Source organism: Mobula birostris, chromosome 22 (assembly GCF_030028105.1).
Source record: "Mobula birostris isolate sMobBir1 chromosome 22, sMobBir1.hap1, whole genome shotgun sequence".
NCBI lineage: Eukaryota > Metazoa > Chordata > Chondrichthyes > Myliobatiformes > Myliobatidae > Mobula > Mobula birostris.
This window is the reverse complement of record NC_092391.1, coordinates 21,738,878-21,753,521: the sequence shown is the minus strand read 5'-3', so window position 1 is coordinate 21,753,521 and position 14,644 is coordinate 21,738,878. Positions and strand designations below refer to the sequence as shown.

General features: G+C 43.6%; 1 protein-coding gene across 1 annotated transcript in view; it reads left to right on the top strand.

Annotated features, from left to right (window-relative positions):
• LOC140186416 (uncharacterized) overlaps window positions 1-14,644 on the top strand; it is a 127,712-nt gene that overhangs the window by 23,440 nt on the left and 89,628 nt on the right. Inside the window, exon 5 of the mRNA XM_072240683.1 lies at window positions 7,620-7,754. Coding sequence (XP_072096784.1) covers window positions 7,620-7,754 — 135 coding nt within the window. The remainder of the gene's footprint in view (window positions 1-7,619; window positions 7,755-14,644) is intronic.

Here is a 14,644-nt window from a genome sequence, read left to right as displayed (position 1 = left end):
GATCTCCCGGTCGCCACCCACTTCAACTCTGCTTCCCATTCCCATTCAGATATGTCCATACATGGCCTCCTCTACTGCCATGATGAGGCTAACCTCAGGTTGGAGGAGCAACACCTCATATACCGTCTAGGTAGTCTCCAGCCCCTTGGTATGAACATAGAATTCTCCAACTTCCGGTAATTCCCTCCCCCTCCCTTCCTCTATTCCTATTTCGCATCACCTCCCTCATAGTTCCGCCTCCTTCTACTACTGCGCATTGTTCTCCTGCCAATCACCTCCCTGCTTCCCCCCCCACCCCTTTGTCTTAAAAATTACTGTTTTTTTCAACTACCAGCATTCTTCAAACCCTCCCCAAAGTTCTTCCTCCAGTCCTGACGAAGGGTTTCGGCCCGAAACGTCGACTAATCTTTTCAACTGATGCTGACTGACCTGCTGAGTTCCTCCAGCGTATTGTGAGTGTTCCTTTGACAACAGCATCTGCAGATTATTTTGTGATTATGAATTACCATAGCAACTTGCTAGGTGTTCAAAGGTTGGACACATAATAGTGTATTTTGTTGTCTAGGTGGTTATGTCCATCTATCTCCAAAGCTGAAGGAATCTCAGTCACATTCTTATAAGTTTTAGGTCAGCTCCTAATGTTCTTCTAACAAATAATTTGAGGAAAAAGGTGCAAAGAAACTTCTGGTAGACCAGGCATTAACTATTTTCCTTAACGATAGAGTAATAAGATAGAATATGGGAAAGAAATACAAGGGAATCTCCCTAAACCTGCTCCATCGTTCAATGAAATGATAGCTGATCCTTGAACTGAAGCTCACATCCCATCCAATCCTTGGATCCTCTAAGGCAAGGGTTTCCAACCTTTTTTATGCCATGATCCAATTAAGCAAGGGGGTCCTAGGACCCCTGCCTTAAGGCTTGAAAATATTATCTCTGCCTTGCCATACTTTGAGTATCCATAGCTCTCTGGAGCCAACATAAAATATTCATATGCCCTGATTTTCATTTTCATTTCTGATAAAAGCTCCAGCCTCTTATTCCCAGTTTGTACTGCATCTGCCATCTTCTTGCAGAGTCACTTAACCTGACTTTGTACTTCTGATGACCCTCTGCTTCCTCCTTCTGGTTCATATCTTCCCTAGTTGCACATCATCATTAAGCTTGCCTTCGTCTCTGTCCTGACACCTCAGCTATTAACAGTCTATCTTTGTGATTGAGTCTTGAGGCATTCCACTTCAAATCAAAAAGAATCAATCTACTTACTGTCTCAATTCTGTCCTTTAATCACACTATTGCCGAACAAAATCTGACTTTCATGTAGCAAAACATCCACAAACATTGCATATCTGGTTCCCCTTTGTCAACCCTCTTCATTATTAATAAACTAAACTCAATTTGTCAAATGCTATTTTGTTTTCCTAAAGTGCTGTAATGTAGACTATACTTTCTTTCTTAGAGTCCTGTTGTGCAGTGTAAACAACAGATCATCAGGCCCATTGCTTGCCAGTCACTTCTGAGACATATATGGCCATAATACGAATTGCTTCTTCATCCTTTTCTGTCCTGCTGAGTGATGTTCATTAGTACACTGTGCACTGAAGACTGTTGTGTATTTAATATTTCAGTAATATTAAAAATATATTGTTTGATTTAAGCATTCTTTGTTGGTTACATAATTCATTACAGGTTATATGTAAAAGTATGGGAATGGTATACGTCATTACGTCACCACATCATAAGTGTGCGTCTCACGAAACAAAACAAAAAGTACATGTTTTCTGTCGATTAGATTCTGAAGTTACAAAACATCACAAAGATCATGTGACTTGTCTGTACAGTACAAAGCAACTGGGTAAGGAAGAATTAAAATTAGAAAAACAATTATAATAGGTAAGAACATTAAATATAAGTGATGAGTCAAACAGACAAACAGGGGCCTCAAAGCCCACTTAGAGAAATGCTACAACCGGCGAAAGACTGAAAAGAGCTGGTCTAACATCTATTTCCCTGGAGGGAATGAAATGTAAAAATTGAAGATTAACTTCAGATCCAATGCAGAGTCGTGAGAATCCTGAGCATTAGAATGATTGCTTCTACTTCTGTTAGCGTCCTGAATTTTGTTTGTGTTGTTGTCGTACTTGGTGTTATTTATGTGGTTGTATATAAATATACAATGTTCTTTGCAAACTTATCATCAGTATACTGTGGTTCCCTCTCTTTTTGTGACTGGCACAATGTTTTTTTAGATATCTGGGCTTGTACTGAGGTATCCTCTATCTTATCTCAGAAGTTCTGAGTAAGATTTTCCAGATTCAGATTCACTTATCATGTGTACAATGGAACATGCAGTGAAATGAGTTGTGTGCATTAACAGCCAATATACATGAGGGGTTACTGGCAGTATGCTGCTAGTCTTGCCACACATTCTGGTGCCAACATTGAAATCCAACAAAGCTCAGCAGAACAACACAGAACACAACCAGCAACAAACAAATCGAGCCCTGTTCCTCCCTCCCACCCATGCATATGAACAGTCCTCTCACCCCAAGGCAGGGTGTCTTCTTCGGTCTCCAGCAGACTTGGGCATGCAGACATTGGGCCTTCAAACACCCCAGCAGACTCTCAGAGCTTCGCAGACCTGGGGCTCTGGCCAATAGGCCTCAACTTCGAGACTTCCCATTGGAGCCTTGGCATCAACCAACAGGATCCATTGATCACTGAACAATAGGCCTCAAACTCCGGTCTCACTCCTTCGCAAACCCAGGTGGGTCATCAGACTTCATTTTTCCTGCCTGCAGGGAATGCCGACTCTGACTCCTGCTGACCCCCGCCACCAGCCTTTACCCATGCTGGTCTGGACATCCTGGCCTGGCCCACAATTAAGCCAATTCAGACAAGATAATCAAACTCGTGACAAAGAGGTTGTACTCTATGGCCTACAGTATAATAAGGGAGTACTTTATGTTGTAGGGACACGTCATTGCATGTGCTATTAGGCACGTATTCAGCATGCGCTATTAGGCACGTATTGATCTGTACGTGTGTGTTGAGTTTGGTTTTTGCCAGTAAAGAACCATGAACCTTGGCTCCCGTCTCCAGCATTTTTACTAGTAGCATTGTTGTGTAACCAGGCCACATACACAACAGAATTGAGAAAACAGAAGAAAGCCATGGATACTGGATATTTGAAATAAAAAGAGACAATGCTTAAAATAATCATCAGGAAAGGTTAACTTTATTTCCTGCTCCTCGGATGTTGCTGAGTATACCTAGCATTTCCTTTTTTATTCCTCACCACGAGTTATTTAGAAGAGAGTACTTTTTTAATACATGTAAATCTTGATATTGGCACTGACACCAAATCGAATTTACACAGAGTTGTGATGTATTTTGTTTTTACTTAGTATTATCACCTTCAGCAATAATTTCGTATACAAAAGAGACTATGGATGCTGGAATGTCTAGTAAAAGGAAACTGCTGGAGGACCTCAGTGGGTCAAGCAGCATTTGTGCTGGCAAAGAGATAGTCAATGTTTCAGACTGAGGTGCTACATCAGGGCTACGGGTGATGAGGCGGTGGGGAGAGTTCACTATATGGAGGTGAGAGGGAGGCATGAGGCAGGAGATAGGTAGAACTGGGAGAAACGGGTGTGGGGGGGGGAATCAATTATTTGTTTATTTATTGAGATACAGCATGGAATAGGCCCTTCCAGCCCTTCGAGCTGTGCTGCCCAACAACCCCCAGTTTAACCTGAGCCCAATCGTGGTACAATTCACAGTGATGAAATAACCCACCAACATCTACATGTCTTTGGAATGTGGGAGGAAACTGGAGCACCCAGAGGAAACTCAGCCAGTCATGGGGAGAACGTACAGACTCCTTACAGACAGTGGACAAGTGGGCGGAGGGGTGACAGAGGCTGGAAAAGTGATGAGAAGAAACAAGAGGTTACAGATGAAACCAATTGGGAGAGGCCTCCATTTCTCCATTGCCACGCGTGTAGCTGGTTCCAGTGATCACCTTGCTTCATGACCATATTCCAGCATCTGCAGCCTCTTATTTTCACATCATCTTCCAGCCTGTTTCCACCTATGACCCACCAGCCACTGATTCATGAATCCACCTGTCTTCCTCCCTCCTCCATTGGCTCCATTTGACAATATATTTCCCCCACTCCTTACCCATTTCTACCTATTGCCTGCCAGCCCCTGCCTCACCCCTCCCTCTCATCCCTTTACACAGATCATTCTCTCCCAACACTCTCTGTCCCCGATTACAGGGTCGTGACCTGTAGCATTGGCCACCACCCTTTTGTCTCCACAGATGCTGCTTGACCTGTTTAGTTCTTCTGAAAGTTCGTTTCAGATGCTTCATCTAAAGTTGCTTGTGGTTAGTGTCGGTGAACAAAATAACCATCAGTCATTATTAAACGAACGAATCTGCAGATTCTGGAAAGCCAGAGTTACACAAACAAAATGCTAGAGGAATTAAGCAGATTAGGCAGCACCTAAGGAAAGGAATAAACAGTAGATGTTTTTGGCCGAGTCTTTCATTGGGATTAAGGAAGGTGAAGAATTCTTCTGACTCCCTCCCCATTCCTTTCCAGTCCTGATGAAGGGTCTTGGCCTGAAATGTGGACTGTTCATTCCTCTCCATCTATGCTACCTGGCCTCCTGAGATCTTCCAACATTTAGTGTATATTTCAGTTATTTTTCAATATACCCAGACCATCTGTTCATTAACAGGTGGTTTATTTTGGACTGTTTCTATTCACTTGGGAGTCCAGAACTAGACGTGCACAGTCTAAGGATTAAAGCTGGATCTTTCCAGATCTTCCACTTTCTGGGAGTGATCGAGACTTGAAACTTCCCAGAAAGTGGTGGATGCCTGGACTGCGCTGCCTGGTATGGTGTGGAGGCAAATACATCAGAGGCCTTTAAGGAACGTTTAGATATGAAAATGAATATGAGGAAGATGGAGGGATGCGGGCATTGTGTAGGTAAGAGCGATTTGTTGTGGGGGGGTGGTCTTGATTTACTTTTTAGCTGGTTTGGCATAACATTGTGGGCCAATGCTGTACTGTTCTGTGTTCTATGTTCCATATTCTCCAGGAGTGGAAATTGGTGATAGGTTATTTGTTAATTTTAAATTTAAAATCAATACTAATTACCTGAAGATTTAAAGTGCTACAGGGAGAAGGCAGATGTGTAGAACTGGGGCACAGATGAGCTATGAGCCCACTGAGTGAAATGGGCTAAAGGCACACACCCATCCTATATTCCCATGTTTTTTCTGGTATGTATCACATGGATGGCGCGTTGGCGCGTGGCCATGTGGTTAAGACGTTCGTCTAGTGATTTGAATGTCGCTAGTTCGAGCCTCAGCTGAGGCAACGTGTTGTGTCCTTGAGCAAGGCACTTAAACACACATTGCTCTGCGACGACACCGGTGTCAAGCTGTATGGGTCCTAATGCCCTTCCCTTGGACAGCATCGGTAGTATGGAGAGGGGAGACTTGCAGCATGGGCAACTGCTGGTCTTCCATACAACCTTGCCCAGGCCTGCGCCCTGGAAACCTTCCAAGGCGCAAATCCATGGTCTCATGAGACTAACAGATGCCTATATATCACATGGATGGATTAGTATCTATTAACCATATATAACCATATAACAATTACAGCCCGGAAACAGGCTATCTCGGCCCTTCTAGTCCGTGCCGAACGCTTACTCTCACCTAGTCCCACCAACCTGCACTCAACCCATAACCCTCCATTCCTTTCCTGTCCATATACCTATCCAATTTTTCTTTAAATGATAATATCGAACCAGCCTCTACCACTTCTACTGGAAGCTCGTTCCACGCAGCCACCACTCTCTGAGTAAAGAAGTTCCCCCTCGTGTTACCCCGAAACTTTTGCCCCCTAACTCTCAACTTATGTCCTCTTGTTTGAATCTCCCTTACTCTCAATGGAAAAAGCCTATCCACGTCAACTCTATCTATCTCCCCCCATAATTTTAAATACCTCTATCAAGTCCCCCCTCAACCTTCTACGATCCAAAGAGTAAAGACCTAACTTGTTCAATCTTTCTCTGTAACTCAGGTGCTGAAACCCAAGTAACATTCTAGTAAATCTTCTCTGTAGTCTCTCTATTTTGTTGACATCTTTCCTATAATTCAGTGACCAGAACTATTAGTTGAATTTTTTTGATAACGTATGTTAGAATAAAGACAACTTCATTCATTCTGATTAATTAAATTTACAGATTAAAATGGAGCATATAGAACCAAGCTATTGTACTTTTTAAAATTCATTTATGGGAGGTGGGCGTTGCCAACTAAATCGGCATTTATTGCCCATCCCTAGTTGTCCTTGAGAAGGTGGTGATGAGCTGCCTTCTTGAACCACTGCAGTCCCTGATGTGTAGGTACACCCACTGTGCTGTTAGGGAGGGAATTCCATGATTTTGACCCAGCGACAGTGAAGGAATGGTGTTATGTTTCCAAGTCAGGATGGTGAGTGACTTGGAGAGGGATTTCCAAGTGCTGGTGTTCCCAGGTATCTGCTGTTCTTGTCCTTCTAGGTGGTAGTAGTCGTTGGTCTGGAAGGTACTGCCTTAGGATGTTATATATTGGTACAGTATATAATGTAGTAATGTTTTATATTGCAAAACGTTGTTATTCAAGTAAAATACAAGGCTGTGAGTAAAATAGGGAAATAAAGTGCTCAAAAGTATCTTATTTACACTCTAGAACTTCCAATAAATATAAGACAGGAAGAGCAACCCAACCCAGTTCCTGATATTGCTGAAGAGCAGCAAAGTAATTTGCACATCACTCCTTTTCTCCAGTGTGCTGATGTGTATGGATGCTGCCAGAATTTCCAGCTGCAGAGTCTGCTAAGCCAAAAGCCAGGGAGTTTTACTATGCATTGAGGCTAATGCCCTGACGAGGGACTCACTTGGACATGGTGACCAGAAGCTCAATGGCTTGGTGACTGGCGCTGGCCTTGTCGAGCCTCCCACCTTCTCACCTGTAATATGGACTGGTGGGTGAGATGATTTGGCCCAAGAATGGATTCCAGCAATTTCCTGACAATTTGTAATCAGAAGAGTGTCCCCCCCCCGCATTACGTCTATGATTTCAATAACTGCTCCCCTCCAATCACTGCGACTTTTCATGTATCAAATGAATTCTAAAAGTTCTTGCCATAGTATCCATTGTCCCTTCAGTCTTCTCCCAAAGAGTCCGTGAAAGGAGGGCATCTGGTGCCGTGCTCAAAGTTAAGTAAGTGAATTGGGGCCAGGGGTGGGAATTTTGACTGATCGTCCCTACTCTTTAACCATGTGCAGTGAGGCCAGTTGAACCAAGTTTTCTGCCACCCAAGCCAGACTAAGCTGGGAATTGAACTGGGGACAGCCTGGTCTGCATGCTCAGCAACTCAGTGCTTAAATAACCAGGCCAAGAGCAGCAAACCCTAACTATGCTGCTGACTTTGTCCTTCAGAAGTTGTAGGTGTGAACAATTGTCTGTTCTTTCCAGTTGTGTAGAACTTGTTTTCTCTTTAAATTCCCTCTTTGTTTCCACCAGTACAATACAAACTATTTATTGTACACAGACAGCAGAATCCCAATCTCCATTCCAGGACAGAGAAGAAAACACCAACAGAATTCCAGCAGGGAACACGAGGCGACTCGCAAACCTCAGAGCTGCTCAAAGATAATTAGCCAGAAGAAACCTGCAAAAGTTAATGGTAAGGAATAAAGAAAAACTTGCAACCTTGTGAAGCATTTGGAAAGTTAGATTCTGAAGATGTTGTCTTTTTATAACAGTGACAACAGTTCTATGTTTATATCTCTGATATTACAGTCTGTGATGTAGCTCATTATAAAATGACTACACTAAAACTCTTCCTGTGTGCAGGTTGATTCTGCCAATTCCCTCTATTTTAAGATCTTTTTGGACATCTTGAGGTCTCAGCGGGCTCTCTGAGATTACACAGCCTTCTTTTATAAGACTTTACCATTAACAAGCTGCAGAAATGATTGGAAACCCTATTTATCTTATTTATTTGGTCACAGTTTGATAGGACGGAGACAAAAGATTGGTTTATTTCTGTCTGGCAGCTCAATATGTTCGTTTTAATTATGGAAGATTTAATAACTGCATACAGTTGAAAACAAAATCCAAGATTGATAATCATTTTTTGGTTTAGGCAGCCATTCTGAACATACTGTTGGCTGGGTTGACTTGCTCAAGTGTGGTATTTGCCATTAGAAGCTCAGGCCTACTACCAATGGAGAGCAAAGAGATGTTAGATAAGTAAATGAGATTTGGATAATATGGTGTCTGACTTTCCAACACCAAAGAGGGTTAAACAGGCTTTGGTTTAGTTTGGGATTAATAATACCACATTCTGGGATTTGGCTTCAGATAGTAATCATTCAGTCTTTTATCAACTTAATATTCTTATGTAAAAGATGTAATTTTGGGGTCTATGGTTTATTGGTCATGATTTGTTAATTTATTTTTCGTTTGCTGAGTATGGGAGATCAGGTGTCAAGGACCATGGTGTTGGTTTCAAGTTGTCCCAAGGGCTGTATGAAAATCGACCTGCATTCACCATGAGTACTAGTGTGCTCTGAGGTTGATTTCCTGTGCTTTGTTGGCGTTAGGAAAGGGAAACTTTTGCCCAGGTTTCTCTTCCTGATGACGCGCTAGCAACTTCTTCCATAAAGTGAGTACAAACACAACGTCAAGTGAAGGCAATACTAATGCCAAACAGAAAATGCCTTAGATACAAAGCAGGGCAGGGCAGGCTGTAGCCATGGGAAGGGAGACATTTCAGGTCAGAGACCCTTTGTCAAATCTGGGACGAATGGATTTTAAATGGCAGAAAAGGTGGGAAGGATGGACAGGACGTTAACTCTTTTTCTCCATCTATGGACTCTGCCTGATCTGCTGAATGTTTCCAACTTTTGCTTCAGACTTGCAGCACCTGCAATTTGTTTTTAAGATTTTCCGAACAATACTAGGGATGCTATGGAGACCGTGTAGCCTGATGTGACTGTCAATGAAAGCCACCGGAGAGACATGCAGATGACAGTATAAAAGTCTTTAATTCGGCACACACAAGCTAACAGCATTTGGAGTCACTCTGGAGAGAGGCCCCTGACCCAACGTTACATCACATTTTTAGGTGCTAAGGATCAAAGGTTACAACAGGACAATTTCTATAGTTAGAATGCATTCATAATGCTTCCTTTGAGTTCTACATAATGTTCAAGCACTGAGATCTTCACACTAACCAGCCAAAATGAATGTTAATCACTGCTAAAACTCCCCCTTCTCCAGCCCTGTATCTCTTTCACCAATCAACTTCCCAGCTCTTTACTTCATCCCTCCCCCTCGCGGTTTCACCTATCACCTTGGGTTTCTCTCTCCCCTCCCCCCACCTTATAAATGTACTCTTCATCTTTTTTTCTCCAGTCTTGCCAAAGGATCTTGGCCTGAAATGTCGACTGTACTCTTTTCCATAGTTGCTGCCTGGCCTGCTGTGTTCCTCCAGCATTTTGTGTGTGTTAGTCACCTGCTGTCTCTGAGCTGCATTCACTCATATGCGGATATCTCAGGTGAATGGGGTGGTTCCTGGTTTGTAATCAACCCCAGTGTGCAGCTCCAGGAAGATCATTGTTCAGAGCTGCACTTTAAATTGAATCTACAATCCACATTCAGATCGGAACAACACACACAAAATGCTGGAGGAACTCAGCAGGCCAGGCAGCATGTATGGAAAAAACTACAGCCGATGTTTCAGGCCAAGACCTCAGATCTGAAGACTGGTTCCAGTTGAAATTAATATTTGCTCTATTCCACATCTCCAGAATATGTTTTAACCTAGTCCAACTCTCATTGCTACCCTGATAAGAGGCAAAGTACCTGAGGTCGACCATTATTCTTGGATCCTGATGCAAGGTCACGCTGGCACATCAGTTGCAGCCGGAATTTAGTTGGCACAGTTGTCCAGCTATTTTGCAGCTCTGACCGCACCCAGGTAGCCCTATAGAGAGCACACACAGTGTTGTTTAAGCACTCTTTGAAAACCAGGCAGCCTTGATAACTGGTGGAATAATTTCTTCTAATGATATCTTATTCTTAATTGACATGTGAATAAAGCATTAAAAATTATAGGGCCCCTTTCTCCAGTCCTTTTTGAAACTTTAGTCCTGCTTTTGCACATTTTCTTCTGAGTTTAACTCTGGGATTAATGGTATTGACTCTGCTTCAGATAAAACGAGTATTTAGATTGCTCATTTGAGGGCTGACTTCAGACCTGGTGACCAGTGAACGAGCAGTCGGAGTCTTGCTCCCTTCCCTGGATTCTGATCGTTATCTTAGCCAGGGAGCTTGACAAACCTATGGAGAATTTACTGTGGATTCACTGCCAAGCTAACTTGCTGGGAATGGACCCCATGACACGAGGGTTTAGAAGTAAGCAAGCCACTTGCTATGAACTTGGCCTTCAGGAAGAGCAAGTGTGCGCTCTCAGATGCCCTTACCTCCCCTGGACCATCAGCCCCCCCTCTATCTATGAGGCTTCATGAGTCTCCTTCTGACCATTTATCTAGTTTTGGGTGCTGACCCTTCCACTTTAATTGGTGATCAGCTGTTGCTCATGTTGGAAATGTCACTCCACTCTTTAAGAACAGAAGAGGCAGCAGAAAGGCAATTATGGGCCAGTTAGCCTGACCTTCGTGATTGAGAAGATGTTGGAGTCAATTGCTAAGGATGAGGTGATGGAGTACTTGGTGACACGGGACAAAACAGGACAAAGTCAGCATGGTTTCCTTAAGGGAAAATCTTGCCTGACAAACCTGTTGGAATTCTTTGAGGAGATTATAAGTAGGATAGATAAATGGTTGTTGTATATTTGGACTTCCAGAAGGCCTTTGACAAGGTGCCACACATGAGGCTGCTTACCAAGTTAAGAGCCCATGGTATGACAAGAAAATTACTGACACTGATAGAGCTTTGGCTGATTGGTAGGAAGCAGTGGGTGGGAATAAAAAGATCCTTTTCTGGGTGACTGCCAGTGACTAGTGTTGTTCCACAGGAGTCAGTGTTAGGATTGCTTCTTTTTATGCTGTAGATAAATGATGGAATAGATGGCTTTGTTGCCAGGTTTTCAGATGATACAACAATTGTTAGAGGGGCAGGTAGTGTTGAGGAAACGGGTCGGCTGCAGAAGGACTTAGACAGATTAGGAGAATGGGCAAGAAAGTGGCAAATGAAATACAATGTTGGAAAATGCATGGTCATGCTCTTTGGTAGTAAAAATAAGCGTGCAGACTAATTTTTAAACAGGGAGAAAATCCAAAAATCTGAGATGCAAAGCGACTTGGGAGTCCTGGTGCAGAACATCCTAAAGGTTAACTTTGCAGGTAGAGTTGGTGGTGAGGAAGGCAAATGCAATGTTAGCATTCATTTTAAGAGGTATAGAATACAAGAACAGGGATGTGATTCCGAGGCTTTATAAGGCACCTTGAGTATTGTGGACAATTTTGGTTTCCACATCTAAGAAAAGATGCGCTGGTATTGCAGACAATTCAGAGAAGGTTCACAAGGATAATTCTGGGAATGAAAGAATTATCATATGAGGAATGTTTGATGGCTCTAGGTTTGTACTCGCTGGAATTTAGAAGGATGAGGTGGGATCTCATTGAAACCTATCGAGTATTGAAAGGCCTAGACAGAGCAGATGTGGAAAGGATGTTTCCCATGGTGGGGGAGTCTAGGACAAGAGGGAACAGCCTCAGGATAGAGGGGCATCCTTTTAAAACAGAGATGTGGAGAAATTTCTTTAGCCAGATGGTGATGAATTTGTGGAATTTATTACCACAGGCAACTGTGAAGGCCAGGTTGTTGCGTGTATTTAAGGAAGAGCTTGATAGGTTCTTGATTAGACACGCCATCAAAGGTTACAGGGAGAAGGCCAGGGAGTGAGGCTGAGGAGGGAATAAAAGGATTAGCCATGATTGAATGGCAGAGCAGACTCAATGGGCCAAATGGCCTAATTCTGCTCCTGTGTTTGAACAGGTTTCAATAGGTTTATTTAATGTCAGAGAAACGTATACAATATACATCCTGAACTTCTTTTTCTTCACAAAACATCCATGAAAACAGAGGAGTGCCCCAAAGAATGAATGACAGTTGAACGTTAGAACCTCAAAGACCCCCCAGCTCCCTCCTCCCACATACAAAGAGCAACAAGGCAATGACCCTCCCCATACCCCCACCAGAAAAAGGCATCAGCACCCTCCACTGAGCTCGCAAGCGTGCAGCAAGCATCAATGAAGACACAGACTTGTCTAATGTCTTAAGGTCTTGTGTTCAGGTTCTTGCCTGGTATTTCCTACTAGGATCAGGCAGGTGAGCGTCCAAGCTAGTGTAGGCGTGCTCATCATGTACCTGGGCCACAGACACCATGGGACTCCCTCCTCATGTTCACATCTCTTCCATGAATTGGCTAACAACCTGGAAAAATTTCCCAGCCCCTCCCAATTGCAGATGTGCTGAAGACCAGGAGATGTTATCAGTTAATCTTCTCTCTCTCTCTCTCTCTCTCTCTCTGCACATCCACACACCTGCTGCATCCCATTCCCTCAGCTCCCTCATATTGTGTCTGAAATGTTTGAGGCCCTGCAGGGATACAACCTCTGTAATCTTCTACAGCCAATCAAACATCTAAGATCTCCGCATGAATCCAATTCCGGGCATTGTGTGCAGCCCATCCATCTCTTTCTCCACCTCTGGTGGAATCCAGACACTTGGATGTTGTTACCTGATCTATAAATTGGAGTTATTTGCACACTAGACTGCAAGCCAGTAACCTCTCCATAGCTTCCCAATTCCAAGGGTTTTGATATTAAAGCATAGAAGTAGCTTACAATCCACCTACCCTGCACTCTGAGCCGGGGTCCTATCTCTGCCTTTCCAATTCACTCACAGTGAGTCACCCGTACCAGTACCCTCTAGTCGGCTGGTGGTGTAGTGCCATCTGCAGCGGACTTGGAGGCAAGGAGTCCCGGGTTCGAATCCGGCCGGCTCCTTGCATGCTTTCCATCCGTGCTCAGCTGAACGTTGAGCCAGCAGCTCGGCCTCGTAAGAAACGGACAAAAATGTGAAAGAAACTGCAAAGCCCAATGTGCCACAAGGCGCAAAGAGGAACAACACACACACACCCGTACCCTCTGACGTGGCGGATGGCCCGATCCCATGAAGCCTCCTGCCCTCGGGATATTTTGCACCGTGGAAGGCACTCTGCAAATGAAACGTGCTGTTGACTGATGTTGAGTTTGGAGCACAGAACCGCTGATGGAGGTGGAGCAGGAGCTGAGCCTTCAGTGGGAGAAAGGAATCCGAACAGAATCGCTTTCTTCCCCTGGAGTAAGTCACTGCGCAGGATGACAGCGTTTTGACACAGTATTGGTGGTTACTCCACTGTAATATCCAGAGACGATAGAGAAAATCACATTGCTGACCACAGCAAAGTTGAGCGGAGATGCAGCACTGTCAGAGTACCTGGACAGCTTTGGAGAGGTCAAAACAGGAGAAAAAAGGGGAAGGTTAATCTCAGAATATAATCTATTGATTGGCAGCACAGAGCATTATATCCCTTTTGTGTATTCCAGCCCTTCTGTGCTGCTTTGAAATGCATTAAAATTATTTCTTCTAACAGATTGCGGCTGCAAAAAAAAAATGCTGAGCTCTCCCTCTGAGACCCTGTGGTGAGGCATTTATCATTGTAACTGCCACTGTCAGAGTGTTTTTATTGGTCGTTTGTTTCTGTCAGGCATGATGTCAGAGCGGCGTTGCTCAAAGATGGATTACGGTTCAGGGGTCACATTGCCAGTGCCACAGGATTTAATGGGAGCAATAATAGAGTGTTTTTTTTACAGTTTGGTTTTGCAGTTACATGACAAAGTTGTGAGTATTTTTTTTTACTTTCTGGACTTGACCATTTGTTTTATTTTGATGTTTGGTTACTGATCCAGTTGATAAGGATGTCTCAAAGTCACCTTTCCTTTCTCTTTGCTCCTTGCTGCGGGCATGGCAGTATTAATGCTGCCTCCTTTTTGCCCCCATCAGAGACGCAAACACAAGAAGTTTTGCAGATGCTGGAAATCTAGACCGCTGCCCATAAAATGCTGGAGCAACTCAGCAGTTCAGGCAGCATCTATGGAGAGCAATAAACAGTTGACATTTTGGGCTGAGATCCCTCATCAGAACTTCCAGCCTGAAACGTTGATTATTTATTTCCTTCCATAGATGCTGCCTGACTCGCAGATTTCCTCCAACTCTGTGTGTGTGTGTGTGTGTGTGTGTGTGTATCCCGTTTTCTATTCCTTGTCCTCCAAAACTAAAACCTTCCATCGTCTGTATTCACATTCCTTCTACCTCCCAAGAGTCCGCTAAGTTGACAGAAGGAAAATATTTTCTCTGTTGGAGCCCTGGACAAAAGGATATAACTACATTAGATGTGGGCAATTGAGGGGTGATGTCTGGGCCAATATAGTTCAAACGATTCCTGATCTGAAATATTAACTGGTTTCTCTTTCCACAGAACTGATTTGAATACTTGCA